General features: G+C 46.0%; 1 protein-coding gene across 2 annotated transcripts in view; it reads left to right on the forward strand.

The window, feature by feature from the left end:
* The window catches only part of BAHD1 (bromo adjacent homology domain containing 1), a 42,304-nt gene extending 14,867 nt beyond the window's left edge, over positions 1 to 27,437 (forward strand). For both annotated transcript variants that reach the window (XM_069804374.1, XM_069804375.1), the window contains exons 2-7: positions 11,430 to 13,082; positions 16,453 to 16,814; positions 18,824 to 18,983; positions 19,995 to 20,071; positions 22,493 to 22,584; positions 24,035 to 27,437. In XM_069804374.1, coding sequence (XP_069660475.1) covers positions 11,447 to 13,082; positions 16,453 to 16,814; positions 18,824 to 18,983; positions 19,995 to 20,071; positions 22,493 to 22,584; positions 24,035 to 24,224 — 2,517 coding nt within the window. In that variant the 5' untranslated portion in view covers positions 11,430 to 11,446 and the 3' untranslated portion in view covers positions 24,225 to 27,437. The remainder of the gene's footprint in view (positions 1 to 11,429; positions 13,083 to 16,452; positions 16,815 to 18,823; positions 18,984 to 19,994; positions 20,072 to 22,492; positions 22,585 to 24,034) is intronic.
* Positions 27,438 to 27,878: the final 441 nt, after the last annotated feature.

The following is a 27,878-nucleotide window of genomic DNA, read 5'->3' on the forward strand; positions in this document are numbered from 1 at the left end:
TTTCTTTTGAAACGTCTATTTCACTTTGAATATAAGGAGGAATCAAAACCTATGATGGTGGAAATTTGAAATCCCAGAAAGGTGTTCTGCTGTACGGACAACTTGCTTTGTATAGACCAAGCTGAGGCTGAGTTCGTGTGCTACTGCTTTTAAAACTGCATAGAAACAATAGGTGTATCCAAATGACAGACGATACTGTCTTAAGTACTTATTCTAGAACTGAAAATACATTCTGATTACAGTTTGAGTCTAAAGAGGTAGTTCTGGTCAATGTATTTCAGCTGGGGATGAGTCAGAACATAGGAATCCTTGAAAATATTATATGAACTTGTTATTTAACATAGCTTCTTTTTTTGCCTGCCTGAGTTTAAGGCTTCTGTAAATTTAAGTCCAGGTTATAAACATGTGTGTCTGTTAAATTTTAAAATCCAGTCTCTCTTCTGTGCTCCTGTCGGAGATGATAACCGATAGAGTCGGTACCTGGAGCTGTAATGCCAAGGATGCAGACGCTGAGGTGGGGGCACTGTGTTGTCAGACAGTTTTGAGGCATGCTCAGAGGTGAGGAAAGTAAGATGAAGATTATTTAAAGGGGAAAAAAAATGTTCTTGAAGCTTCATTTTAGGTCAGATTTTAGGATGGCTAATTAAATGTTATATTGAAGGAATGCCTTGACCTTCCCTGAGTTTCCTGCATTTTTTTTCTCCCCTAAAGCAACTTTTGAGCTTGTTGAGTGGTAACATGTTGTCTTTGGATCTCAAGGGTGCTGTGCTGACAGTTTCTAGTCAAAAGAGTTGAAAGTGAATGGAGACCTTTGTGGAGGGAGACATAACTGGAGAGAGGAGAAGGGAAGTCCAGATCCAGAGATAGGATGGCAGTGACAGCTTCGCAAAATGGAGAGGAGCTGGCAGGGATGCACCTGCCCTTGAAATTCCCAAAGGCAGCACAGTTTTGCAGATGCACGTGTAATACATGGAATCACAGCGCATCTTGAATTATTTAAGTTGAGCAGCTTGGAGGAAGTTCCTAAAGCGGTTGTGGATTATAATTTATAGAAGAGCTTTAATATTTACTATAGAAAAATCTTGCACCTTGTTCTTCAAAATAAAGTCTTGGGAATCATTTGTTATTCCATTTCGTCCGTAAAACCAGGAATGGTGCCAGAGCTATCTGAGCAAAGTGACATATGATTGATACTTTACCAGACTCAGCCTTCTGCCATGAAGGAATTTAGTTTGCATTTTGCATATATGGAAAATCAGATGAGCAGAGCTTGGGGTTTTTTTAAACCTTGATTAACTTGATTGGCAAAGCTTGTCCTCCTCCTAAAAACACAACTGTCAAAGCTGTCCTGAAATATTTTTTACTTAGTTTTTCAGACTACTTATAGGCATCTTACAGGGTGTTGTTAGCGTAGCTGTCACGTAGGCAGCTTTATGCGGAACCTATTTAAAGTTCTAATAGGCAATTCTTTGCAAATGTGTGATACTTAATATATCTAGTGTTTTATGTGTCGTAGTAGTTGCTGCTGATGTTCTCTGGGATATTTCAGAAGATTTGCAAAATCTGTGTAAACTTTAGCTTTCCTCTTTCTCAGGTGGTCCAGTCTGTGTACCTCCCATCCTTTCCAGTGCCTAATCTCTGTACTCCGCCTGTCTTCGTTAAAAGGAAACCTTAACGACTGACTCACTGGGGAGAGATATAGGGAAGGCCAAGTGTCAACGTGTCTCTTAAGCACGAGTGCTTTCGTTCAAAGTTGTCAGCCTTGAGACAAGTTAAGCCTGAATTTTCATCCCCATCTCCACATACTCATCTCCTGCACTTGCAGATGCTGGGGATTTCCTTTGCCTTACCTGGGCTTTCATTGCAGCAGTGTGGTTGGGTCTGGTTATCCATGGTTCTCACTTTTTTTTTTACGCTCGTTTTGAGAGGTGAGAAGCTGATGGTGGGCTTTGCACTGTGGGAATAATTACAGTGTTTGCACTGGTGAAGAAGTGGTTTCTGTTCAGGGAGGGGGTTGGCTTTCTGTGTGTATGCTTGTTTGCTTGTGTCTTTAATGACATGGTTGCATATTATTTTTCCCTAGAGCCCCTGGACTGCTTGGTGCACAAACATAGATTTTTGAGAATAACATCCAAAGCCAGTGACTACTGGCCCCAAATTTGGAGTGGCCGAGGGTTCCTCCTGCTGCAGCGGAGAGGCTCTCTTGTAGGAAGCATGAGGGGTGAATGCAGGATTAAAACGCTGTTCAGGAATTGCCATATGCTCTGTCACCCTTAAAACATTTACTAGCTCAAAGTGTCGTTCTCATCCTCGTGCATCCCTCTAAATTGTTGAAAGGCAAAAGAAATGTATCCCTCTGAGTGAAGGAAGGTGGTCATTTTGTCCCTCTCTGAGCAAACTAAGGGGGCAGAACAAAATTCTGATCTTTGATTTGCTTGCAATTTTTCCTGGTTTTGTAGCGAGTTTGGAGTTTTGGGGAGGGTGGGGGTGGCTTTGCTTGTGGATAAGCACAGCTTTTGCATCTCTTCTCCAGAGAGCGAGTATGAAACTATGGCTGTGCCATTGCCTCTTGAGCTGTAAGCTCACCTGAAACAACTTCACGGTGCTGTTTGGCAAGTCTGTGAACAGCAACAAAAGCACCAAAACTTTGTGCAGACGCACAGAAGAACGCTGCTTTATGTTCGGGTCACAAGCAGAAGGCTTGTGGCAACTATTGGGGGTGGAAATCTTTAGTTCTTACAAGCCGTAGGAAGTGGTTTCTGCAAGTGTTGGTCATGGCTGCACAAAGAGGTGTTCAGTGAAGGCTTTGCATTCAGAAACTTTGGTTTTACTTTAATGCAAATGTGTAAACTGACTGTGGCGACGAAGCTTGATCTGGTTTTGGTGACTGATGTTTTTGTTGCTGAGGTCACATGTTACTTCCCACATTTATTTTTTTACTATAGCGTTTACTGAATATTCAACCTAAGTGGCAGCCTTTCACTGAAAACGTAACACAGTAATACAGCTTCTTAGCATCAGTAATGGGGAAAGGAAAGCTGGTACCTTTCCGAGAAGGAATGTGCTTTTTCCAGGTGTTGCATTAGTCCCCCAAACAATGCACCCTGTCATTGATTTTGAGGAAACATCTTCCCACTCTCCCCCAAATTTGTACATCATTCTTTCCCACTGGTATTGAAAGAGCTGGCTTTTTTTCAACTAGACATGAGTTGAATTAAGCAATTTACTCCTAAGTGAAAAAACTTATTCAGCAAGTGAAGTTAGATGAACAGTCTCGATACAATCTCTTCTCTGAAAGTGCCTGTCTTTGCCGAAAGATGTGAAAGTCTGAACCTAAAGCTCCCTGTAGCTGTGGGCCTATCTGTGCAGTGCAACGCAGCTATTGTAGCGTGAGCTTGCACACTGCTGCTGGCTGGTAGCTGTGCTGTAGCATTAGCAATGGGAGGGGAGATTCAGCAGATGAGAAATGCCTTCGCTGCCTGTGCAGTGTGCCTCTTTGGGCTTTCCAGATTGCTTTGGCCAGGTAGTTTTGAATTCCGCTTTCTGCATTTGAGGCTTTAAAAGGGCCACTTTCCCTGGGGCTGGCAAACTGTTATCGCGGTGCTGGTCATAAATGCTGCCTGGAGAGAGGGAGATCAGAGCCTGGGATTCAGGGAGCGCCTTCTGCCCAGGGCTCTGCGCCTGCTCCGGATGCTGAGAAGGCTCCTGTTTATTGGGCTCTCATGCCTTGAGGTCAGGCTTTGGTGGTGCAGCAGGGATTTTTTTTCCCCCCTTTTTTCTTTTTTCTTCCTTGTGAACGCTGCTTGCTGCGTTGTGGAGAGTGTGAGAACAGCCGGAGAAATTTAATTTTGGCTTCCCTGCAAAGCACTTCAGAGCACTGCCACTAGGCAAGATCTGAAACCAGATAATCAAGGCTAGGACAGGCCCTCCCAAGAAATCAGCTGGGGAACTTCTCTGCCCAGGTGTTAACAGGTCTAGCTCATGTTTATGCAAGTGGTCAGCCATGCAAGTATGGACTGCACCCCAGCGTGTTTCATTCTCAGCTTGCATTGCTTTCAGACAGGTACAGCACTTTTGTTTTTAAAGCATCGGGTTATAATTGCAGTTGTTTGAGCACTGTAATTTATCACGGCCACACATGTTCTGCAACACTCCCAGCTATGTGGCTGGAGCACAGGCTTTCGCAACGAAGTTATAATTACTGGTGTCAGACCAGGGAGCGGAGCAGAGCATAGTCCCATACAACTTCCAGAGGTCTTCTCAATTGTGTGAGAGTTGCCCCAGATCCTTTTCGCAAGCCTTTTTGAAGCCACGGAGGCATGGACTGTGTCCTCCGGTACAGTACTCGCATGGTTTTCAGGAGGTGCTGGCAAATGGTTAGGGCTGTGTTGATGAGAGAGAGAGAAACAAGCCTTTTCTGCAGTCTAATGAGCTCTGTATAAACAGTTTTCTCTGGAGCATGTGGATGATGGAGCTTTCGATGGGCCTCTGGAGAAAAATTGGGGCTGGACCCTGGGAAGACAAATTGCAGCCTGCAACAATTACAGTTTTTCTAAATGTTTGAGATTGAAACGATGCTTCCGCTCGTGGGACTCGCGCAGCATTTAGGTAATTCAGCCTGGGATACCTGACGCTTCTGTGATTTATCCGGATTTCCGAGAGCTCCTGGGAGGCTTGCTTCATGCAACACGTTCCTTGTAGCACTGAGAATTATTTGACTATAAAAGCAGCAGGGAGAAAGGAGCCAATCCTCCAGATACTTACAGTTATAGGGCTGTTGTCATAGCATAAGCTGCACCAATTTAAATGCCTTCAAGTAGACAGGGGCTGAAAGTCAACAAAACAGTGCTGTGCATGGAGAGGAAGATTCCTGTTGTCGTAACTCTTTGTATATTACTGAAATGCCAAATGGATTAGGAGCTTTAAAAGCTTTAAATTTCTGTGCTTTTGGCATCGTCTCCTTGGAACGAGTGCATCTCTGTAGTGAAGCTTTGGAAAGGAAATGGTGCTTGAACGGGTAGTCCCAGACTAGTTTCTTCTAATTTCACTTGCAATCAAGTGATAGAGAGGGAGAGACAGATGCTGCAGCTGTGTGATTACAGAAAATGCAGCTGTTAACACACTTGCTTATTTTGCTGCTAATGAGGCATCAACTCTCTTCTGATTTTGCTGTTTGGGTAGTGGTTTTATTCTGGCAGAAAATTGGACCGGTGTTCGTTTTTTTTATTTTTCTTTATTCTGATCTGGTTTGGGTTCAACAGCTGTCAAGATAATTTTTCAGAACTAGTCCAGTTTGAGGAAGCTTTAAAATGCTTGGTGGGCTTTGGATGCAGCTGCTTAGACTAAGCTGCTGTGTTGAACTTGTTTCATTTCTGATAGTTATACCTAAATGTCTTGTCACTGTTAATCCAGTTCCTCAGCTGCAAGCAGTAAATGGGTAGTTCTGGCTTAAGTATCTTCACTTTCAGTTCTTTGGATTATCTTGTGATTTCTTGGAGACTTCTGGGCACAATTGGTTTTTCTTTGCTTTGTGAAGCAATACAAAGGTGGAAAGAGGATGAAGAGCCCTGATGTTCTTCCTTCCCAGCGGACATGAGTACAATACTTGCTGTAAGTAAACTTGGCATGGCTCTGATTTTGAGGTATGATACACTTGACTGTCAGATGATTTAGTTTTGAGCAGTATTCAAAAGCTCTGCTTCTGTGTTATGCTTGGGGGGAGAAAAGGGATTGCTAGATCACAGGTAAGCCAGTGGTCTTAGCTGCTCGGTGCTTTTTGCCAGGAATGGAACGAGCAGGAGCATCCCTCTAGCAAAGGAATCCATGCAGTACAGGTGATTTTTGTAGGCATGGAAAGACTTCTTGGTAGCCCATTGTGCTAACAATGACGTTTGTTCAATAGAGCGGTCTCATAAGGCTACTTGGTGCCTGTTGCTGGATGTGTGCTTGCCACGTGGATGAGTTGTTGGTTTAGTAGGTTTTTTCTTCATGCCTATCACAATACCTCTCCAAAACTGTCAGTGGCATCACTATAGCAGTCTTGTAGCAAGTCCTCCTTAGCGCAAGGCTCAGAGTGGCTCTTTCTGCACCTGTGTGACACAAATCAGGGAGAACAGCAAAATACACGAAATTCTCCAGGCTGAGAGTGACTGCTGTGGAGAGGTGAGAGAGTTTCTGAAAAGAGATGTTGAGGAACACATCTAAAATGTTGCGCTTGGCTGCTGTGGGATATGGAGCCAACTGTTGGTATCTTTTCTTCCCCCTTTGGTCACAATGGTTTGTAATAAATTCACACTGCGTATGGATCTAGGATAACAATCCATTATGGGTGCTAAACCTGGTTGTTCCCACCTCTGTTGGAGTATTATGTCAGAGAAAGGACTTGGGAGGATAAACAACACTCTAGTGTCTACAAACCACTCTGCGGGTCATGGCGGTTGTTTTATCGTGGTGATATCACGAGGAAGTTCCCTGTGTAGAAACTGAACCTTTTTAACCACACTTTGTAACTGATCCACTCAAAATTGGTTTATTACTACTGATAATACTGAGCCAGTGAAGAGCAAATGGGATTCAGTCATGTATTTGAAGACAAACAGAATTCACCTGACTTTGGACTTCAGGTTTTTAGTGGGGTGCGATCTGGAAGAATGACCTTCTCTCGGTCTCCAAACTGAGTAGGTTGGAAAGAAATTTGGCTGATTTTTTTTGTTTGTTTTGTTTTAGTTTTGGGGTGGGTTTTTTTTTTGGTTTGGTTTTTTGTTTAGCCAAGGAATCAGTTGTGGAAATTTTTGAGAGCAATGCTGACTTCTGCATTTGCTTAAGTTACTTTGATTGTATTTCTGCATGTTGTCCTGTGTTTCTGCTGTAAAGCTGGATTTCGGAGGGTTTATAGTCATGTGGAAGTGTTGCTGGATGGTACTGGTGCTTTCCTTGCTGGCACTTAAAGGATTTTCTTGGCTATAATGCTAAAATGTGTGGGGTTGGCTTATTTTGTCTTTCCACAAATTTCCAGATATTTACTTCTTCATCTGTAGATAAGTGCTTCGTAGTATTAGAGCAGCTGACCTCTGAGTGTGGGAGAGAGAACTTAGAGACCAGATGCCAAGAGGGAGATCTATGCAGACATAATCTCCTTTTATTAAAAAACAATAAATAAAAAAAAAGTCTGCCTGTGATTGATTACTATTGTGCCTAAGAACTTGTCGTGTCAAAGGGCTTATGTGACTGAGACTCTTAAAATGGATTGCATTGAATCTTGGTGCTCTTCCCACTTTAATGCGTTTTTGACTCGATGTCTCTATTGTCATCTTTGCATGTTCAACTTGAGTGTTTCCCTTGATGTTCCTGGCTGCAGCCTGTCAGTGATGAAAGCTGGGTTAGAGTATTAGCTGTAAATGCATTATAACACGGCAAGACGTTGCTATCTGTTCCGCATTGGAAGATGGGTCTTGCATCCAGGCTTTGGAGAGGGAGGTGGATTTCTTGCAGTTCTGGGAAACGTATGTAGAAAAAAGGAGGGGGGGGGAGAATCCGTTTTCATTTCAGGTACTGCTACTTAAAGCATTCCTATGCTTAGATTCCAGAAAACATATTTTATTTAGGCTACTGTTTGTCTTGGCATTCCTTATGGGGTCAAACAAGGAAGTTGGTCACTGTGCTGTTAATGACTCTGCTTCACTGTTGGAAAAATCCCCTTCCTTCAATATCTACCAGACTTTTTATAACTTTAGAGTAGATGTGGTATGAACAAAGTCATGTCTATAGTACTCAGTTTTGATAGATATTCTAACTCATTTGAATAGTAATAGGCTATAAAGCCCCACCAAGTGAAGGATGTGTGGTGAGTGGCCAGAAGGTCAGACTGCTGCTTGTGAAAGCTTGAGGAGAAAGAGGTGGCTGATGCTGGTTTTTAGGGCAAGCCACAGCTGTTTATTTTGGGTTTTTCACCTCTCTACTGAGCATCTCTGCCAGAGGCTCAGTCTCTTGGTAGGGACAACAGAAAAGAGGATGAGAGTTGCAAGGAAACCACTGGTCCATATAGCCTGGGAAACATTAGCCTCCCCAGGGCATGGTTATATAGGATGCCTGGTCTACCACTGCAAACCCTGCTCTGCCTGATTTATTTTTTCAATTATAGTCCCCTCGCAAACTCCGGAGGTTGTGTGTAGTCAGTTTGGCCTCTTGTGCAAGAGGAATTCCAGTTTTGGAGGAAATTGTCTGACTTGATAAGCATCCTCCTAATTTCCAGAACCTGTTTTTCTTATCAGAAAAACATGGATATACATAAATGTTTGCTCCCCACAGAGCACTCCCATTTGGGCACTAGCTGTGGGAGTTATTCTGTGTGTAAAGGGGTGTAATGGGTCAGTTACCCCAAAACATGTCAGGAAGAGTCTGACATCTAGAAAAGCAACGTGCAAACCATAGTGGCGTTCAATTCCTAAGTTTCTTTTAGTTAATGCATATATAAGGAAGTCAATTAAAACACATTGGGCTTATTTCGAATAGATAATCTAATTATCAGCTTGATTAAACCATATCAAACGAACAGTTCTTGTAAGTCAGTAGCTTTGTTCTAATCACTGCAAAAGCAGTAATAGCTTTAATTAAAACCCTCAAAAGTGGCAGACTAGTGTCAATTGAGGGGTGTTCAGCCAAATACCTGATTGCAGGGAAGATCAAACGGCTCCTAGGTTGATGCTAATATGAAGGCTAACTCTTTGGTGCCAGTGAAGGGAATCTGACTATTTCATAAATACTGCTAAATGCAAGCAATTGTCCTTTTCTGCTGTTTCTGATGCTCAGATACAGACTTAATTAATCACACTCAAAGAATTGTGGTCAACGGCTCGATCTCCAAGTGGAGAGCAGTGACAAGTGGTGTTCCTCAGGGATCGGTATTGGGACTGGCGCCGTTTAACGTCTTTGTTGGTGACATGGACAGTGGGATTGAGTCCACCCTCAGCAAGTTTGCTGGTGACACTAAGCTGTGTGTGCGGTTGACACGCTGGAGGGAAGGGATGCCACCCAGAGGGACCTTGAAAAGCTTGAGAGGTGGGCCCGTGCAAACCTCATGAAGTTCAACAAGGCCAAGTGCAAGGTCCTACACATGGGTCAGGGCAATCCCAAGGACAAATGGAGGCTGGGTGATGCATGGATTGAGGGCAGCCCTGAGGAGAAGAACTTGGACGTGTTGGTTGACGAGAAGCTTGACGTGACCCAGCAATGGGCATTTGCAGCCCAGAAAGCCAACAGTATCCTGGACCGCATCAAAAGAAGCGTGACCAGCATGTCGAGGGAGGTGATTCTCCTGCTCTACTCCGCTCTTGAGAGACCCAACCTGGAGTATTGTGTCCAGCTCGGGGGGGGTCCCCACCATAAGAAGGACATGGACCTGATGAAGCGAGTCCAGAGGAGAGCCACGAAGGTGATCAGAGGGCTGGAGCACCTCTCCTATTAAGACAGGCTGAGAGAGTTGGGGTTGTTCAGCATGGAGAAGAGAAGGCTCCTTATAGCAGCAGCCTTCCAGTACCTAAAGGGGGCCTATAAGAAAGCCAGAGAGGGACTTTTTACAAGGTCATGTAGTGATAGGACAAGGGGTAGTGGCTTTGAACTGGAAGAGGGTAGATTTAGATTAGATGTAAGGAAGAAGCTCTTCACTCTGAGGGTGGTGAGGCCCTGGAACAGGTTGCCCAGAAAAGTTGTGGCTGCCCCATCCCTGGAAGTGTTCAAGGTCAGGTTGGACGGGGCTTTGAGCAACCTGGTCTAGTGGAAGGTGTCCCTGCCCATGGCAGCTGGGGTGGAACTAGAGGATCTTTAAGGTCCCTTCCAACCCAAACCACCGTTCTGTGATTCTGTTCCAACATTGCTCAGGCTGAATTTTTAATGTTTATAGGTTAGTATCACCTACCCGTATCCTTTCTTAGCATTAGACCTACAGCTGCTTATGTGAATGTGTGCTCCTTCAGACTGCAAAATCGCTTAATTCCTCAAATACCTGACACAAGCCTGCTGCAGGTCACTTGCTAAAGTTGAAATGCAAGAGTGCAAAGGCACAGTAACCCTTCTGCTAAAAATGGCACAGGAAAATTAAAAATCGGGTTTAGTTTTCTGGCTAACTCATGAAGCCAACATATGGCTAAAGGGGCTTTCTGCATGGTGCTGTTCCTCTCATATTGCTTGCTTACTAAATACTTAGAGGCCATTTAGTAGTAAGCTCCTACTCGTGGTGTGCTCAGAAAGCCTGGGATGTACTCGTTGCATGACTAGGTGAGCACACAGTCTCTGCTGCTGCTGCTTTGGGTGAAGGCAGTCAGCAGTTGTCTCTGTTTCTTCTGGGTCTGATGCTTCCTTCCTGCCCTTCCATGGAGACATCTTGCGATGTATTGCTTGGAGGGAGCCATCATCCTCCTGAGGCTGGCATGCCATGTGTGTTTGCAGGAAAAGTTCCCTTACGGTAAATCAGAGCCAGACCACTTCTGTAATGTTTTACCTGGCTGGGAAAGTCCAGATGTGCTGAAGCTCTCTGGTCTGCCAGCAGCGTTGTTAGGGTGCTGGGTGTTGGTTTGCTCAGCCATGCCTTCAGCGAGGTGGTTCTTGTTCAGGGTGCAGATTCTTATCTCTTTATTTTTATATTTTAGTAATTTGTGTTGGTTTTGAACAGTGACTTGACATAGCATCTAGATGAAAAATCAGGAATGGCATATAGCTGAGTAATTCTTTCTCCTCCCATAAATGTATTTTTAGGGCCTCTCTGCCGAACATGATGGTTTGGTTGTTTAATGTCCACAACTTTTATAAAATGCAACTGCAGGGAATGACAAAAGCGGTGGGTAGCCAGGTTCTAACCTGCATAGGGATTTGCATGTATTTAATTTATTAATGTTGGCAGATCTCTGCTTAATAGATGAAATTTACTTTTCACGTGAGTAGGTGGACTTTTTGTTTTTCTTCTGTCTAATTGTTTCAGAAAATGACAATGAAACAGCCTGCCTGTATCAACATGCAAGCAGTCAAATACCTGGGATTTATTTCTGCTGTATGCCCTGGACCAGCATTCAGATCAGCTTTAGTAGATTTGATGAGAATGTGTAATGTGTTAGAAACAGCATTGGTGTAACAGAGGATGTACTTGGACTGGGAGCTGGGTGAAACAGCTTTCTGGCCATACCCTGGTTTTCCCAGCTGCTGTGGCATTTGCCGTCACCGCCCTGCTTTTAATTACTATCGTGTTCTATGGCTTAATATTAAACCACATCTAATTGCATCCTGTCTCTTAATTGGCTTAACTGGCCATCACCCAAAAAGACTCTTCTGTGTATAGAAACAAGCTTCTCCAAATATTTCCTAATTGGCAGTTGGTTCTTTGTGAGGAGATGGGTCCCTCTCAGCGATATTAATAGATGTTTTCTTCTGTTCATTCTCAGGATTGGACATTGATCCTATGACGCATGCCCGGAAGAAACAACTTTTCCTTCTGAAACATCCAGCTGGTACTGCTGGCCAAGCTTCATCACCAACAGGCAGCAGGAGGATGGACAGGACCGACGCAGAGTGTGGTGAGCAGAGAGATGGAGATGCCACCGAGGCTCCGAACTGTCCAAGTGGGTTTGTGGGGACAAACAAAAGCAAGAATTTGCATGAAGTGCGAAAGACATACCCACTGAGGAGACGTCTCCTTCCCTCAGTGAACAAAAAGACCTGCAAAGTGCTCCTTACCAGGCTGGAGGATGTGGCTGGATCTCTGTCGAAACAGACTCAGAGCTGTAAAAAAAAGGACCTTCCCAGTTGGATGGAGGGTTTGGGACCTGCTTTGTTCTCCGAACAAGCTCAGCCTGTGGGAGGAGGGAAGAGTGATTCATCTGGGGAAAAGTGCACAATAACTTACCCAGGGACAGAGCAAGACCTTGATACTGCTCCTTCTGAGCCCAGGAAACGCAGGCTGGCCTCGCTGAATGCAGAGGCAGTGAACAATCTGCTTTTTGAACGGGACGATGGCTTATTATCCAGCAGGCGTTTTCGGAGGGACTCCATTAAAGCTGGTGGAGACTGCACTGTGAAGAGCTTGCATTGCAAAGCTGGTGACAACTGGCCTGTGCTGGAAAAAACAGCTGTGAAAACAGGTAAAGGAAAAAACCGGCATGAGCCCAGTCAGAAATGCAATAGCTGTGACCATTCACTGGATGAGGTCTTCGATGATGGGACAAAGAGGGAGGATGGTGCCATCTCCTATCACCCTACCCCAAAGAGACTGGCCAGCCTGAATGCTGTGGCCTTTCTGAAGCTGACCCATGAGAAAGACCAACCACTGAAGCAGAGGAGTAAATCGGATGGAGAAGGCAAGTCTGAGAACCACTGTTCAAAATCTACGCTCAAATGGGCCAAAGCCGGTAGGAAGAATTGCGTCAAATCCAAGAAGGAAATGACTGGCTTAAAAATGGAAGGTCAGCATGGCTGGCGAGGACTTACTCTAGGTGCTTTTGGGAAAGGAGAGCAGCGGGACTCCTCTAGGCTCTACGGGACGACAGAACCTGTCCCTTATGAGTCACTGTCTAGCTCCTATGCTAGCACAGAGGGTTTCTACCACAGACTGCCTTTGCTTATGGGCGGACAAGCTTCCATGAAGCCGGAGTATGGAAGACCCGGAGAGAAATCCCCAACCCCCAAACAGGAATTTCATCAGCCTTCCTTTCCTGCGCAGCAGTTCCCTCCCTTGCCTGTGCCCGGAAATCACACGGATTGTGGATGTCTCTATGAATCCTCGGATCTGACTCCGTTGAACGGGTTTTACGTTTATTATGGCCAAAGTGGATACAGTGGCTACTCTCACTGCTCCGTTTACCCCAAGGACGAGCTTTCGCAATCTGCTACCTGCGAGGGGCTCTTGGTATCGCCCAGTTCCTTGCCATCAGGTGCTCATTTCCAGCCACTCCACTGGTGTAACTCTCCGTACTGTTGTGGAGAAGGAACGGCGATTAACAGTTACAGCGTTTGCGGAGTTGTGCACGTGCCAGAGGGCAGGATTAGCAGCGTGCACGCAGGACGGAACAGCTACCCCTACAAAATGCCTTTTGCAGCAGGTAAGGTGCAAAGTGCGAGCAAATCTCATTTGGTGTTCCTAGGAGAAGAGGGCTGGTTCGGCGCAGTGGCTAATGAAGGTATCTCGTTGCCAGGAGGCAAACTCCCTCTGCGCATGGTGCGTCTCAGCTTGGCAGCCGAACTGCGGCTCAGAAAGAATCTGTGTTTGGCTCCCCTTCCCCCATTTTTAGCCCTGAGGGTTTTTCCCACTGAAAGGTCTTATTGGTGTGGAAAGCATGGAATTGGTGAAAGGATTTGGGCAGTGAGAAGGTGACTCATGACTTGTCATGCTGGAGCTAACTGCATGGCTTTGATCTGTGTAAAATGAGTGGTTTTTAGTTCCTACATGCTCTGCAAGGCTTCTCGCCATCCTGCTGCGCTGCTCTGAGCGGAGGGTCTAAAGCACATCAGGCTGACTTACTCCTCCGTTCCCAAAAGCTCGCGCTCAGAACTGAAGCATCCTTGCAGAGCAGAGTGGTGTGAAGAAGCAGGCATTGACTCGGTTGTTAGACTGTTACTGGTGCAAGCTGTATGGGGGATGCAGTCTTTTAAGATTTTTATAAATCGGATCGGGCAGGGCTGTGTAACAATTTGATTTGAGTCTACTGTTTGAGCAGATGCTTGAACTTCACTGCGGTGATGTAAGTGCCAGGTACGCTTAGTTTGGTGAGTAGTGGTCCCTTCTTTGCTCTTAATGTCTGAAAATGAAGCACTGAAATGAGAACAGGTGACGGTGTAAGAGGTGATATAGTTATTTGCCTGGCTCTCTTCTGTCCTGTGTTTTTTCAGACTTTGTCCTCCAATGTGCTTTATCTTGGAGCTTTGCCTTTGCTGTTGAAAAATATCTTTTGAAATATTTAAAACTGGATTGTTGTGTGGGGGTTATCAGACACCAGTACTTTGTATAAAAGCCATCAAGCTAGACAGTGCTGCCATCTGCAAACAGTACAAGGCTGCTTCTCCAACTGTTAGGAGTGTTAACATTGGTCTTTCAGTTAACCCCATGTTTGAGTCAAAAGGAGGCACAACTTATCCACTTAAGAGATTTTCAGGTAGGTGGATGAAGTTTTGGTTCAGTGCTCGGTTTGAGCGAGGCTTTGTTATCTTCCGTTGTAGGAAGCTGCTGAAACTCAGAAGCATTTGGTTGAAGTATAATTTCCGTTTTCCCTAAACATCCCTGCTGTCATGGTGCCGCTTCCTACGGTAGCAGCTAGACAGTGTTCACAAGTGGCTTCAATGCTCTTTAAAGTTGAATGCTTGCAAGACAACTAGCTCAGCAAAGTGTTCTTGTCTGACAGTTTTCTGTGTAGTGCCCTGAGGTCATGTCAGTCTACTTCGTTCCTGAAATTTTGCATGCTGGTGCCTCTGACTTTGTGCAACCAGAAGGATGCAGGTGGCGCAAACAGAGTATTTTTCGGAGTTCAGCCCTCCCTGCGAACTCAGTAATTTCTCATGGTGCTGGCAGGGGCAGTAGTGGTTCCAGGGGCATGTATTTACTAGTGGTGTGCCACCCCGCTGCTAAGATCTTCCTTGGTGTGGTTTCCTTCCTGTGAGCCACTTTGATTTAAAAGCCTACACCACTGGAATAATTCAAACTTTGTTTTGTGGATTGAAGTGTATGAGGAGGTCTCCTAGGATATTAATGGGGACTTATGCTTAGGAGTTGATCTTTATGTATGTGTGCACCTCTGAAATCTCACCCTTCCCTAGAGCGGGTTATTTTAGTGAATTAAAGGGGTACTTGAGTGCAAGCAACAGGCTCCCATCTGAGAGCACTGGTACAAGGGGATCCAGCTTGACATGTCCACGCCTTGTGTTATATCTGTCTATTTGGTGTGTTCAAGATGTTTGTATGGAAATATCGGTGTCTGTTTAGTATAAATCAAGGGATCAGGCTCTAATCTTGGGCAGTCGTGGTCTGCTGTATGCAGGAGAGAGGCATTGCTTTCCCCATCCCATGGATGGTTTGCAGCATGCAATTCAAAAGCAGGGTGGTGGGGATGAGGTCAGACAGGCTGTGAGAGATGCTTCAGCATCAGCGCTGGTGGAGGGGCTGAAGTGTGTGCAGCCAAGGAAGGAGTCCTGGGGGGTTCCAGCAAGGCCAGGTCTGTGCTTCTTTCCTGAAGTTTAGTAGATACTTCTGTGAAGCTTCATCCTGCTTTAGTTCAGGCTTGAAAACTGCTTTTGTAAGCAAAATCCTCAAGAGGTGATTCACTGCTCTGTGGGTCCTGTGCCTGCCAAGGCCAGGCAGGATACCTGAACTCACATCCTAATGTCTTGGCTGGCTGGGGGAGTTGCTGCGGCATTTTGCTGCTCAGGGTCAGCAAAGTCTCGTGACGGTCCGAAGCAGCCCTCACACTTGCAGTTCAGCGGCGGCTTTGTTGCAACCCTCTTAGGGAGGGTCAAGTGGGAGACAGGAGGCAATAATTTCCTGTTATTGCAAGGGGATCTCAGCAATTATTCAGCTGGAGCTTGGTGACTTCAGATGTTTTCTCACTTTCAGATTTTTTTAGCAGCTCTGCGGTGGTGCAGTCCCACAGATCTGCTAGGACATGCTTCAGTCTGGAGGCATCTCCTGGAGGTTGCCTGAAGCTGCCCTTTTTGTCACCCTGAAAAGCACGCTTTCTGATTTAGGGAACAGGGGTGTGTTGTATATTGGTCTGGGAGCTTTCTTCCTGCTGACGGTAGGTAATTCAAATCTGACTTGCTATTCTGTCAGACATGTTGGCCTAGGTTGAGGGCTTGTTTTGTGACTCCTGGAGCGGTGTGAGGTGTTCTGGGATGCTTTTGAGAGGCAGCGTCAGCCGATTTACTAACCTGTTGTGGTTAATGCGTCTGCTTTAGGGACACGGTTTTGCTGAAGGCAGCGGTGTGCATCATCTTATATAGTTTTGTTCCATGTTGTTTCATATTTCTGGAGTTAATTCGGAGAATCTTCTCAATTTTCCCTGATTAGTAGAATTTGGCTTTTTGAAAGAAGCTGGCTGCTTGTGCTAGTATGGTTTAATCCTTCCCATCGTTATGATAAGCCTTTTATTTCTTTTATACATACTGACAGGCTGGAACTGCTTTGGACACTGGCCAACCTTATGTTTATTACTGGCTGGCATTACTTCGGGGGATTTTATATGGGTTTGTTATAGTGCAGTGTCATCGGCAGCAACATATTGGAGCATCGCAGGCTTAGAAATATCTTTGCTCTTAGAATCCAGTGACAGTGCAAAATGAAATTACAACGTGAAGAGTCTTTACTGCTGTAATGCAATAAAGGGAATTTCAGGGGGAAAGCGGTGGTAGTTTGGGACAGTCTTGATTGTGTACTTGTCTTATATTTCAAATGAGATACATGCCTCTTTTCTTCCCTTCTGTTAGAAGGCTGCAAGTCTCTGGACCAGCTGAACCTCACAATCCCTGTGGCAGGGCACCCCGCGTCACCTGCCCACCCGCTCTCAGGATGTCCTGTACCCAGTGTGCCACCGGCTGCAGAACCCGTTCCTCATCTGCAGACCCCCAACTCTGATCCTCAGACCATGGCCCGAGAATGCCCACAGAGCTCAAAGCCTCCCAGCGGCTCCAAATCCGGACTCCGAAATACTACGGGCTGTCTCCACGCCTCCGACAGCAAAGCAGCGGGAGGTCATTCCCATCCAAAGCAGCAGCGCATTAGCAGGCGGAGAGCTACCAATGGCTGGATACCGGTTGGCGCAGCCTGCGAGAAGGCCGTCTACGTTGTGGTAGGTGTCTGGAGTGCTGGTTTGTGTGTGTGTACGGCTGTACCCATTTGTGCATCTTCAGGGGACTAAGATCACGAAGGCTTGAGAGCGTTTTGGGTCTGGCTTCAAGGTGGAGATGGTCACTAGATGCCATCTAGAACCCCTTGGACAAGCAAATAGTGCCTTTTGGCTGGGCCTCAAGGCTGAGCTGCTGTTGGCTTTTTCTCGTGTGCCCTGGTATTACCTGGCACAGCATGACAGATGGTTTGGAAAGGAAGGAAAACCTGCTACTCCTGTGCTAGCATCAGCTGAAACACCATGATGATGAATACTTCTGGCTTCGGCATTTGCAAGGGTGGCACCTGTTACACCTGTGAGTCCATCCTACAGAGAGATCGTCCCTCAGCTTCTTCCTCCTGGATTAGGGCAAACCTGTTTGAGAAAATGAAGTAGGTTTTAGCCTCGTTATAAGGAGCAGTTGTCTAAAGGTAGCTCTTGTGAGGTGGTTGTTCTCACTGATGGTGTCTGTAGCCCAGCAGGGTTCTCCCAGAGAGCAGTGAGGACTGAGACAGTATCCTGGCTCCCAGACAGAATTTTTCTAGCACCCAATATCTCCCTTGTAACTTATCTGGTGTCACGGCCAGTCACTCCTTCAAGGATTTCTTGTCTGTGCTTTGCCATTTGTTGTGTTCAGGGGCAGAGACTGGCTCCTGCAAGATGGGAGATTTCCTGCCAGAAAACTTAATTAGCTACAGAAAAGTCCACTTCAATTGAGAGAGAAGGCAACATCCTTCATCTTATTAAGACATAAGAGCTGTGGACTTGAAATCTGGACCCGCATGCTGTCTGGGAAGTTGGGACAAAGCGTTGAACTGCATGTAAATAGTAATGTCAATAGTGAAGAGAGCTGTGGTCCAAACGGACTTGTCTGTGCTGCCATTTGGTGTGGTGGTATAACCTCGAGCTGCTGAGAGCATCATCCAGGACGGGTTCTGTAGCTTCAGCTCTTAGGGCTGTGTACAGGTACCAAGGGCTGTGCAAGGATGAAGCCCGTGAAAGCCAGAGACGGGCCTCTTGCATCCATCGCTCAGACTTTGACGCTTTGAAAGGAGCAGTGCACTGTTAATCTCCTTAAGTCCTGGCACATAATGCTTCCAACTTTGCCTGGGTGATCTGGCAGGAGGTTAAACCCATCCTGCTCAGGCATTCTGAAATGAGTTTTCAGGCAAAATAAAATAACCCTCCCCCAGTTCATAGTCCAAAAAGTGATCATTTTGTAATGTTGGAGGCTACAGAGGAAATGGTAGCAATCTCGTGAATGAAAGATTTATGCCACGGCCTCCCTGCCACTCCCTGCCCTGTTCATGTGAAATGTTTCGTGTTTCATCTGTTATCTTACAATGTTTGTATCAGATAAATGCATAGCATTCAAAATATGCCTAGTTTTCCATGCCTTTGATTATGAAGGAAACACACACCTACAGGTAGGCAGGTAAAATGGTGATTTTTCTGAAGGTTTTTGTTTTTTGCATGCAGAATTGAAGGAGCAGTTGGTTTTTAATTTGAAATAAGGGTGTTCATTTCAGAAATATGTGCTTTTGTGAGACCTGCTGTCCCACTGATGAGCTGCTTCTTACTGCCAGCACTACATAGGAAAAATAGTAGAGGTTTGTCTCTTGCTTTATTTGAAAACAATGGCCACGTATGATCTGTGAGCACTTGGATGCTACTCCTTGTTGAACCTTCTTTACCTACAAGTGCCCTACCCATAGAAAAAGTAATTTGTTTGACCTGATCTTTGTTGTTATAAGCCAGCCTGGTGGGAATAGAGATGCCATGAGTGGTCTTATGCTGTATGACTTCTCTGAGATCTCTTGGAATGGAAGCACTTAGTTCTGAGTAGGCTTAGGCAACTTTCTAGTTTGTGGCAGGACCAAGGAGTCTTGGATTGGGGTAGCAAACAATAAAGTATAACTCTTTGCCTATACACTCTGGTGGCTTTATTTTTTGTGTGTGTTCTAATGGTATAGAATGAGCCAGAGCCAGCTGTTCGCAAGAGCTATCAGGCTGTGGAGAGAGATGGGGAGATTATCCGGGTACGAGATACTGTCCTCTTGAAATCAGGACCCCGGAAGAAATCTATGCCATATGTTGCGAAGATATCGGCACTGTGGGAAGACCCCAAAACAGGTACTGTGCCAAAAGAATATGTATTGCCTTTGTGCTTGACAGATGAGGGTGAGTTGGAACCGGGGAAATGATGGATCTCAGGAGAGCTGCAAGCTTGTTAGGGTACTCCACTGCTGCCAGACCAGGTGATAAAGAGGAAGAGGTTAGCTCCATGGCTTTTGTTCAGATGGTTCCAGGAACTGAAATGCTCTTTAATCACTAGCCTGGGACTGGTAATCAAAATCTTCCTGGTCGTGAAAGCGCATAATATCTGCCAAGTGCCCGTCTTAGCAATGATCTCCTTTATTATTTCATTGCAGCAGACATCTCAGGAGCTGCTGTTTACTCAAATGCTCTATCCAGCATCTGGGCTGGGAGTTGGTGTGCAGCACAGGCTTGTCTGTGGAAGCTCTTGATGGGACCTGAGTGGAGGTGGTGATTGGAGTGGTGTGGTTTTGATGTTAAGGTCCTGTGTCTGACTAGCGATACCTGAACCAAGGAATCTGTGCCAAATGTTATAAAGTAAAGGTCTTGCTTAAAAGTTTTTTTTTTAAAAAAAAAGTTATGCGTAAAAGACGTGATCAGTGTGTGGTGAGGCCCATCTTGGTTATGTCATCCTGTGACAGCAATTCTGGCATGAACCTGTGAGTTAACGTTGCAAGTACCGAGCTTTGGATGAGCATCTTTGCCAGCTTGCAGTCTGAATGGATACATTTTTCAGATGGAAATGTTTGATTTTGTTTTTTGGGGTTTTTTTTGTGTGTGTGTGCGCGTCTGACCTCTTTGTGATGATGTAACACAAGTAGAAGGGGGGGAAGGTGTAACGGAATAGCAATGTGACCGACTTCATACAGCCTCTTGCTGTAACAAAAGGACACCTAGTTCAGCATGAAATATTTATCACTGCACAGCTGCCTCTACGTGAGCGCTGTGGGAATGAAAGGGATGAAGCAGGAGGAGGAAGCTGGGTATTAGTGGGAAAACACTATGAGAAAACTGAGGCTTGACGTATTTTAATAAATCTTCTTGCAGGGGAGCTGATGATGAGCCTCCTGTGGTATTACAGACCGGAGCACACTCAGGGAGGCCGCAACCCCAGTATGCACCAGGTGAGCCATCCCAGTGTGAAACTCAGGGTGGGGGTATCCTGGTATGTCTGTATTTCTGCAGGAAGAGGGGATTACCCTGACTATCTCCCTGCATTCCTGGGTGGCCTCAAACTCGGGGCTGAGCTTCTGTTTTGAGTAAAATGGAGCTGTCTTTTGGCTGTGATGCAGCTGTTGCCAGATGTGTTGAGTGGTGGTGTCCCATAGATGGGCTTTTCCCCAATTTATTGTCATGTGTAGAAACTCTGGGCTGTAACAGAAGCTGCTGCGTTCTTTACGTGGCTGCCTCTGTTAAGTTTTAATGTTTCTCCCTTTAATCTGAGAAAATTGTGCGCGTTAAGTGAAAAGTTATTTTGACTGCCACCTTAGGAGTAAGGAAGAGTGAGTTAATACTGAATCAAGATCAGATGCCTTTCTGAAAAGGGTATTCTAATTCACCCAGAAATGCAGAGCTCGATGCAAAAGCTCGTGCTGCAATTCTGCAGGACATTGGAGTACCTATATCATGTGCTGGCTTTTTAACATAAATCCTTTAATCTGCTGCTTAAACTCCAGAAACTTGTTTGTTTTGTGCAGGAACGTGGATGCATCATCCTTCCCCTGTATAGATTTATGAGGAGAATTAAAGACTGTCTTGAGGATGTTGTGCCAGTATAATAGAGTTTGCCTTTTAAAAGGAGAAATGTGTGAATCATTATGACTTCACACCTTGCTCTGCTTTGCACGGGCTTGCGTTGGGTGACAAGATAAGCTGTTTTTAAACTGGGAATGGAGAATTTACTGCTGTTTTCAACCCACCAAAATACTTGGTGTATTTTTCCTTTATTTACTTTTTTAAATAAAAGAGGAGGGAGGTGGTGGGTGAGAGCAGGACTGAGGAAGAGCCAGGGAATTGTACCTGCCTGACTTGTAGGGCACAGATGAGTTTCTAAACCCAAACGTGGTACCTTATAGTTTTCTGGTCTGTAAATGAAGTGTGACCATATCCAGTTGCATTTTAGCGTAGAGAGAGTGCCAGTAGTCTGGCCAGGAGGAATTAAGCCAGTTTCTTGCACACCTGCTTAATTACACAAGACTTCAAATGAGAGAGTACCATTTCAGCTGAGTAGCCGGGATGGGCTTGCCAAAGATGACTCAGATAGTTTTGATTTAAGGAGTAGACCAAAACCCCAACGTGCAGAAGCAAGGTGTGGCATTTTCAGTTTCTCTGATTAAGCATGTCCCCAAACGGTGACCCTTTTGTGAGTCTTTCCTTCCAGCTTGCTTCCTTCCTCAGGCCTGTAAGCAGAAACAAAGCCTGCAGGTAATGCTTCCAGATTTGTGCAGAGCATCCTTATTCCCAGAGATTGTCTTTGCTGACCTAACCACACCTGAAATTCTTTCAAATGGCTCCGTCTGGGTTGCCCCATATCTAACCATTCCTGCCTGCTGCAGAGCCAAGTTTCCTAAATTACCCTGGGAAAAAGGGCTATTGCTACTTCCCTTACTAAACTAGCCTTTTTAATTGAATTGGCATGAGGAAAGGGTTGGAAAAGAAGGGATTCCTTTAGCTTTGATGTAGAGATGGATTAGAAAGACTGGTCGTGTGTCACAGGGTAGTAGTAAAGACAGCAAAGTGCTATTCAACCTCCATTTCAATTCTTAACTGTAGAAATGAATTAGAAGGGTTTCCAGCACAGGAAAGGGAAAATGAATGAAGAACATCCCTAGGAGCTCAGAAGAATGTGTGGGTGGGGAGTCTTCCAACCTCCTGCCCGCAGGAGCGTTGCTTACTGGGTTTTCTGGATGCAGTCTGAAGGATCCTTCCACGTGGAGTCTGTGCACAAAGTCAGATTGTGGATAAGCTGGTGCAAAGGCACCTCTTGCAGGGGTTTTTCTGAGCCTCTGCAGTACCTCCCATGATAGACTCAGCCTATCCTCCCCCTTGCCTGTCTCATTGTCATTCCTAGGCGTCGCAATAGTGCTTTCAAAATGCTGCTTTTTTTCCAGTGCAGCATTGCAAAAGCTCATCTCCTGGGACACTTCTCAGCGGTGGCCACAAGCTGTCTGTCATCCCTAGGAGGAAAGAGGAGGCTGAGTGGTGTAACTGGTAGCAGCCTTGCTGCTGAAGTGCTTTTTGTAACATCAGCAGTATGTCTGGGGTTTGGACACTTGGCCTCACAAAGTGTCCTGGGCAGTGTTAAATGATGGGAGAACTCTTAATGCTTTGCTCACGTGTTGCTGGATAAAATTCTGGTGCACACTATAAAGAGGTCCCAAAACACCTGGAAGGTGTCTGCATTATGTGAAATATTGCCTCTAAAGCGTATCTGCTATGAGCATGCTTTGATAGACTTCCCTTTAAGGTGATGGGTGAAGGTGTGGAACTAGCTCTACCACCCTGGGGCTCTTGGTTAGCTGGGTGACCTCTTCCTTCTCTTGCAGAATGAGATCTTTGCATCCCGGCATCAGGACGAAAACAGTGTTGCCTGCATAGAGGAGAAATGCTACGTGCTGACCTTTGCAGAGTACTGCAGGTAGGTGGTGCTCTTAACTTGCTGCTGTTCCTGAGACCTTCATCTGTCTCCAGCTCTTGTCACTCTTTCCATTTCCAACCATCACCCAGCAGAACTGTCCCAGCTTTACAGACTTTGGTCTAGCTGGAGCTGGATGAATTACACTCACTCTACATACAAGTTTGGTACTGCAGTCTGTGGGTGCTTCTTCCACTCTAGCATTATTACGTCTCTGTTTTGTGTAATATATATGCTCTAAGGGGCTCGCAAATGTTTATGCTTGTATGACCTTGGTACCACAGCATGTGGACATCAGTGGAGGACGGTGCAGGAAAACCTGTAACTTGGAGCTAAAAACTAAGCAAGGCAGGAAATCATCCTGTATATCTATCCCCTAGGGGACACAGGTTCCATAGCTAGCCAAAAGGCCTGCTGATACACTTTTGTTGGTGTTGCTACTAGACATTAGTGTATGTGCTCACAAATCTGGATGTTTTGGCAGCAGCATCGCTCCAAGTAGTGACTCGGGCCTTTACTGTTAAGCTCTGGTTGATTGAATTGAAACTTTGTCAGTAAGAACTTCCGAGCATCCATATTCAAGACTGCCATCCTTTGATGGATGGATGTGCAGGGCAGAATGAAAATAGGGGTTGGATGGACACACAAATCCATAATGCAAAATAGTGCTTTAAACCTCTTCAGTTTTGCTGAGTGCATCTTGTTGACTGTGCAGTCTTGCTGCAGAGGGGATGTTTAAACCCTAATGCACTCTTTTTAGTCCTCCTGTTCCTAGCCTAGTGCTCTGCTGTTTGAATTTCTGAAACCAAACTGTTTTACAAACTCTTTATAAGATGAATTTTGATCTTTCTTTTGGAAACTCTAAAAAACAAAACAACAAAAAAACCCAAGCCCAAAACCACAAAACACCCACCCCCACCCCATCTCCCTTGCCCCCCCAAAACCAAGCAACGAAAAAAAACAAACCCCTAAGCTTTGGATCCAACAGCTTGTTTCCTTTCTAACAGCCTAGTCCTCTGGAATGGCTATTGGCAGGAATTTTTTCATGCTGTTGTGAGTAAGGTCACCTTTGAGAGGAAGGCATCCTGAATTCTTCATTTGCCTAAACAGCCTGATGTATAAGCCTTTTCTGGGGCTAATTAACAAAACGGAGGCCAAAGTAGTAAAAGCAAGGTGGACTAACTGCAGTCATCTTTCATACTGTATGGCATCCACCAGTATAGAAATGTAAACTGCTGTGCTGCTTCCTACAGTTCAGGGTGGGCTCAAAAGCAGTAGCTACTTCATGTCCTTCTCTTGAGCAAAGCTTAATTCCCCTCCGCACCCCTCCCCTTCCCCTTCCCCCCCTTGTCCTTCAGCAGCCACAGTTGTGGCTTCTGGTGAGACAGATTGACACAAACAGCGGAAGGTGAAACGAGTTTGTGCTAACTCTTCTAATGTAATTGCGTTGCAGATTTTGTGCCTTGGCAAAGCGTCGAGTCGAAGGGATCCCAGGCAGGAAAACAATTATGGTTCCTCCCTCAGAAGAGTACTCCACACCTCTGCACCGCAAGGTGCCTGAGGACACTGACCCTGAGCTGGTTTTCCTCTGTCGTCACGTCTATGACTTCAGACACGGGCGCATCTTGAAGAACCCGCAGTAGCACCATTCTTCAGTCGGACCGCGGTGAGGATGAGTGGCACCGGAGAGCCGACAGCAGGCGGATGGTCTGGGACATCTGTGCACTCTCAACAACTTACCTTGTGCTGCTTGCAGATGAGAGCGCCCAGCGCTCTTTCCTCGGACTGAAAAGTGTGCGCAGGAGCAGATCCCTGTAGAGGAAGGCAGCAGTTGAAAGCACAGCACTTCATTAAAAGCATAAATGAAAATATATACGTATAAAATAAATATATGTATATAGATATAGGTACTTGCATATGTAAATCTATATCTATATATGTATCTAGAGATGCATATATTGGGAGGGGTTTGCAGGGGATAAAAGCCAGTAAACTGAATCCAGAGCCATCGCTGGTGGGAATGGTGGAAAGGTGCAGGAGGGGTGCTTTGGTGCATTGTCTGAGTCAAGCTGTGACAGTTCTGTGGTTTTCGTGCCCTGATGTGAAGTGTGAGGACTGAGACCAGTTCCTTGGCAGAGCACAGGAGAGTCTTCTTTGTCCCACAGGACAGACTGTGAGGATTCCTGGTGGGTGAGATCTGCTTCAAAATACAACTGTTGCTTTGGAAGCTACCTGGATGCAGAGTGGCCTCGTGTCGTGCTTGAATAGGTTTTGCTCTGTCAGGGGGAGAGGTGACCCCTATTTTCCCTCATCTTTCCCTTCCCCTCACCTCACTGTTCTTTGATTCACTGCCTGGACTGAGCTTGGCAGCCAGGCTTGGAAATCTGCTCCATCGCAGAGCAGAGAGGGAGCTGGCAAGATCGTAGGCTTTACATCCCAGTGCAGTGTTAGAGAGCTGTGCCTCTGTCGCAGATGCCCTGACCTTGCCCCAAAGGATCTCGTGCCCCAAAAAGCGCAGCACCAGCAGGCGTGCGTCGCTCTGAAGCTGGGAGCACACAAAGTGGGCTCTGCTGGCGAGAACCATGTTTTCTCTTCTGAGTATTGCTTTTCCTCTAATGGCTTAGGGGGCCGTAGCGATAGAAGTGGGTTTACTCCTTCCCAGTTTGTTTTCATGTAACGTCATTTACAGTCCCTGTTTAACCCTATACATCTTCAGTGTGAAGAAGCTAGAGGCTGGAGGGTGAAATGGCAAACCCTTTTCTTGAGTGTTTTATGGCTTTTTAAAATTTTAACTTCCCTCCCCTGATGTGACTCTCCTGACCCTGGGCGTACTGTTGAAGCCATCAGCAGTGCTGTCTCAGCGCTGCCTTGCAGCCTCCCCCCCTCCAAACTCATCTTGGCGTCCGAGCAAGCTCACCAAAGTGGCTTTGTGGCTCCTGAAAGGAACTGAGCATTGGGAAAGGTTCGCATTGACAAATGTGACCCGAGCCCCACAGATATTGCCTCTTGCCTTACGTGTATAGATCCTAGATAGACGCTAGTTTATCTTAACGCAAACTGTTCGAGTTAATTCTAAAGCAAACCAAAGGACAGTGTAACAGTCCGTTTGAGTCACACCAAGCTGGGAGTCCATTTCTAGATTGCACTAACGTAAAGAAGGAGAATCAACACCATCTTGGCCCATGTTCCTGCTGGCTGGAGTTGCTCATTGAAACTAGGGATCTGCATTTTTCCAGTCTTTTGGGGCTTCTGAACTTGTGTTAAATGGTGGAAGTGTTCGTACTGCTTTAATGTTGTCCTGTCAGTGGAAGTAGCACTACCTGTACTCCCCGTGGGTGCCGGCACAGTGGGAACGGAGGGCTTGCTGGCTTGCTCTGATGGCTGCACACCTGCCTGGCCTGGAGAGAAAACCCCACAGCAGCAAATGCGTTACATGGAAATAGTTTGTTAATGCAGGAGTTCTCCAGAGATTTGCTCTACATACCAAAGAGGGGAACGTGTCTAGAAGATGATGACTTGAGAGGAGAAGACAAGATCTGGCACCTGCCCCGGTGGGCGAGCAGGGCACATGTCTCCTTGCTGTCCGTGGATGATCCCTGCTCAGTGTTGCCAAGGATGCTGGAAAAGCCCTAATTATTCTTGCTTGCATAGCCTGGGGGAAAACCCCAGCTCCAGGAGGTTTGATCCTAGGTATGCAAGCACGAATTTGCGGGTGAAGCGTCTTATCTCATTTATACCTCAAGATACTGTTAGTGTCAAAGTAATTGCTCAGATTTCTCCTTAACAATTAACTTGGGCACTGGTGGTCTCTTGGAACGATGCGGTTGGGCTGCTGATACGGTGGTGCTGTATCAGGATGGGAGTCAGGAGCGCTTCTGGGGGTCTCAGATGAAAGTGCCACGGGGATGCAAGGAGGTGTTGGAGAAAGCGGTCTCTCATGCTGCCGGGAGAGGATGTTAGGCGGCTCTGCTCTTCAGCAGGGAGGGAGGATGCTGGAGAAGCAGAGCCGCTCCTGCCCGTTGTGAAAGAGGGGATCGTGGCTGCCCAGGGCAGAGCGGTGCGGGAGGGGAACAGAGCAGCTGCACCCTGGGGCCGTGGCACACGACGGTGGCGTGGGAAGCCCTAAATGCACGTGCTTGACTTGGCAGGGACTCCTGTGACACCCAGCCAGAAGCAGGCAAGCTGCCTGCGGCTGCCTTCCTCTAGCAAAAGTGCCATCAGATGCAGGATGCTTCAAGACCCACCTGCCAGGCAAACCCTGAGCTTTGCTGCACAGTCAGGGAAGGGTTTGAAACCCAGCCTTGGAAACCACAGTAACTCGCTGCAACTCCTTCTTGTGACCCCTCTCCCCCCTGCTCCCACCTTTGTCCTGGCTCCTCTCCAGGTAGAAGAGAAATTGTACTTGCCCTGGGTCTGGAACGGGCTTTGGCCTGTGCCTGGAGAGGACAAATCCTGACTCTTCTCATGTTAGAATCTGCTTCAGGCCAAGAACGTTGTTCGAGATTCACGTGGTTGCTTATGCTGTTGTGCAAACAGCATGTAAATGAATTGAAATGTCTTATCCATAATGAAAATATTTCATGCTTTTTTAATCTATTAGATATGGAAATATTTTTTGAAACTGAAAATGCAGTCGGTAGAATTTAAATTGAAACGTAATACATGTAAAATATATTTTAGTTGATAATTTTGTAAAATGCACTTTTTTGTGTCTCTTCCCTGGTTTCCCAGATCTGTATTTCAGTGTTTACAGATGGAATGAGAACATTCCCTATACCCTCCTTCTGTGAGAAAGATATATTAGAAGTAATTCTTAAAAAATAAATTTGAAAAATCGTATTGATTTAGAAAACAAACCAGTGCTGCGCTGTTCTTCTATTCCTTGCCTGAACTTCCCACTTGGATCTGTTGGGGTACAGGACTTAGAAGTGCTTGGAAGGTGCCAGTGTGGGAGCAGACTTGGGTGCTCAGGGTCTTGGGGTGAGCGATCTGGACGCAGCCCAGAGCTGAGCTACTGTTGGCTTTTCCAGTGAGAACAGAGCAAGCGGAAGGACAATCTGCTGCAGCTTGACTTATTTTTTTTCCAATTTGCTCTTGACAGCTGCTGTCATAGGAATATTTAAGCCCCTGCCTTTTAGGCAGGAAAGGCGTTGGTGGCAAAGCTTGTCTCTGCAAGGCTTGGTGTATCAGCCTGTGCTTTAGGAGGAAGCATTTTGTAATGTTGCTTTTGGAAAAGCATCTCACTGGGAGCGCTGTCCCTGGAAGCCAGCTGACAGCTTGCTTGGTGGCATTGCCAT

The sequence above is a fragment of the Haliaeetus albicilla genome, chromosome 16 (genome assembly GCF_947461875.1).
Source record: "Haliaeetus albicilla chromosome 16, bHalAlb1.1, whole genome shotgun sequence".
Lineage (NCBI taxonomy): Eukaryota > Metazoa > Chordata > Aves > Accipitriformes > Accipitridae > Haliaeetus > Haliaeetus albicilla.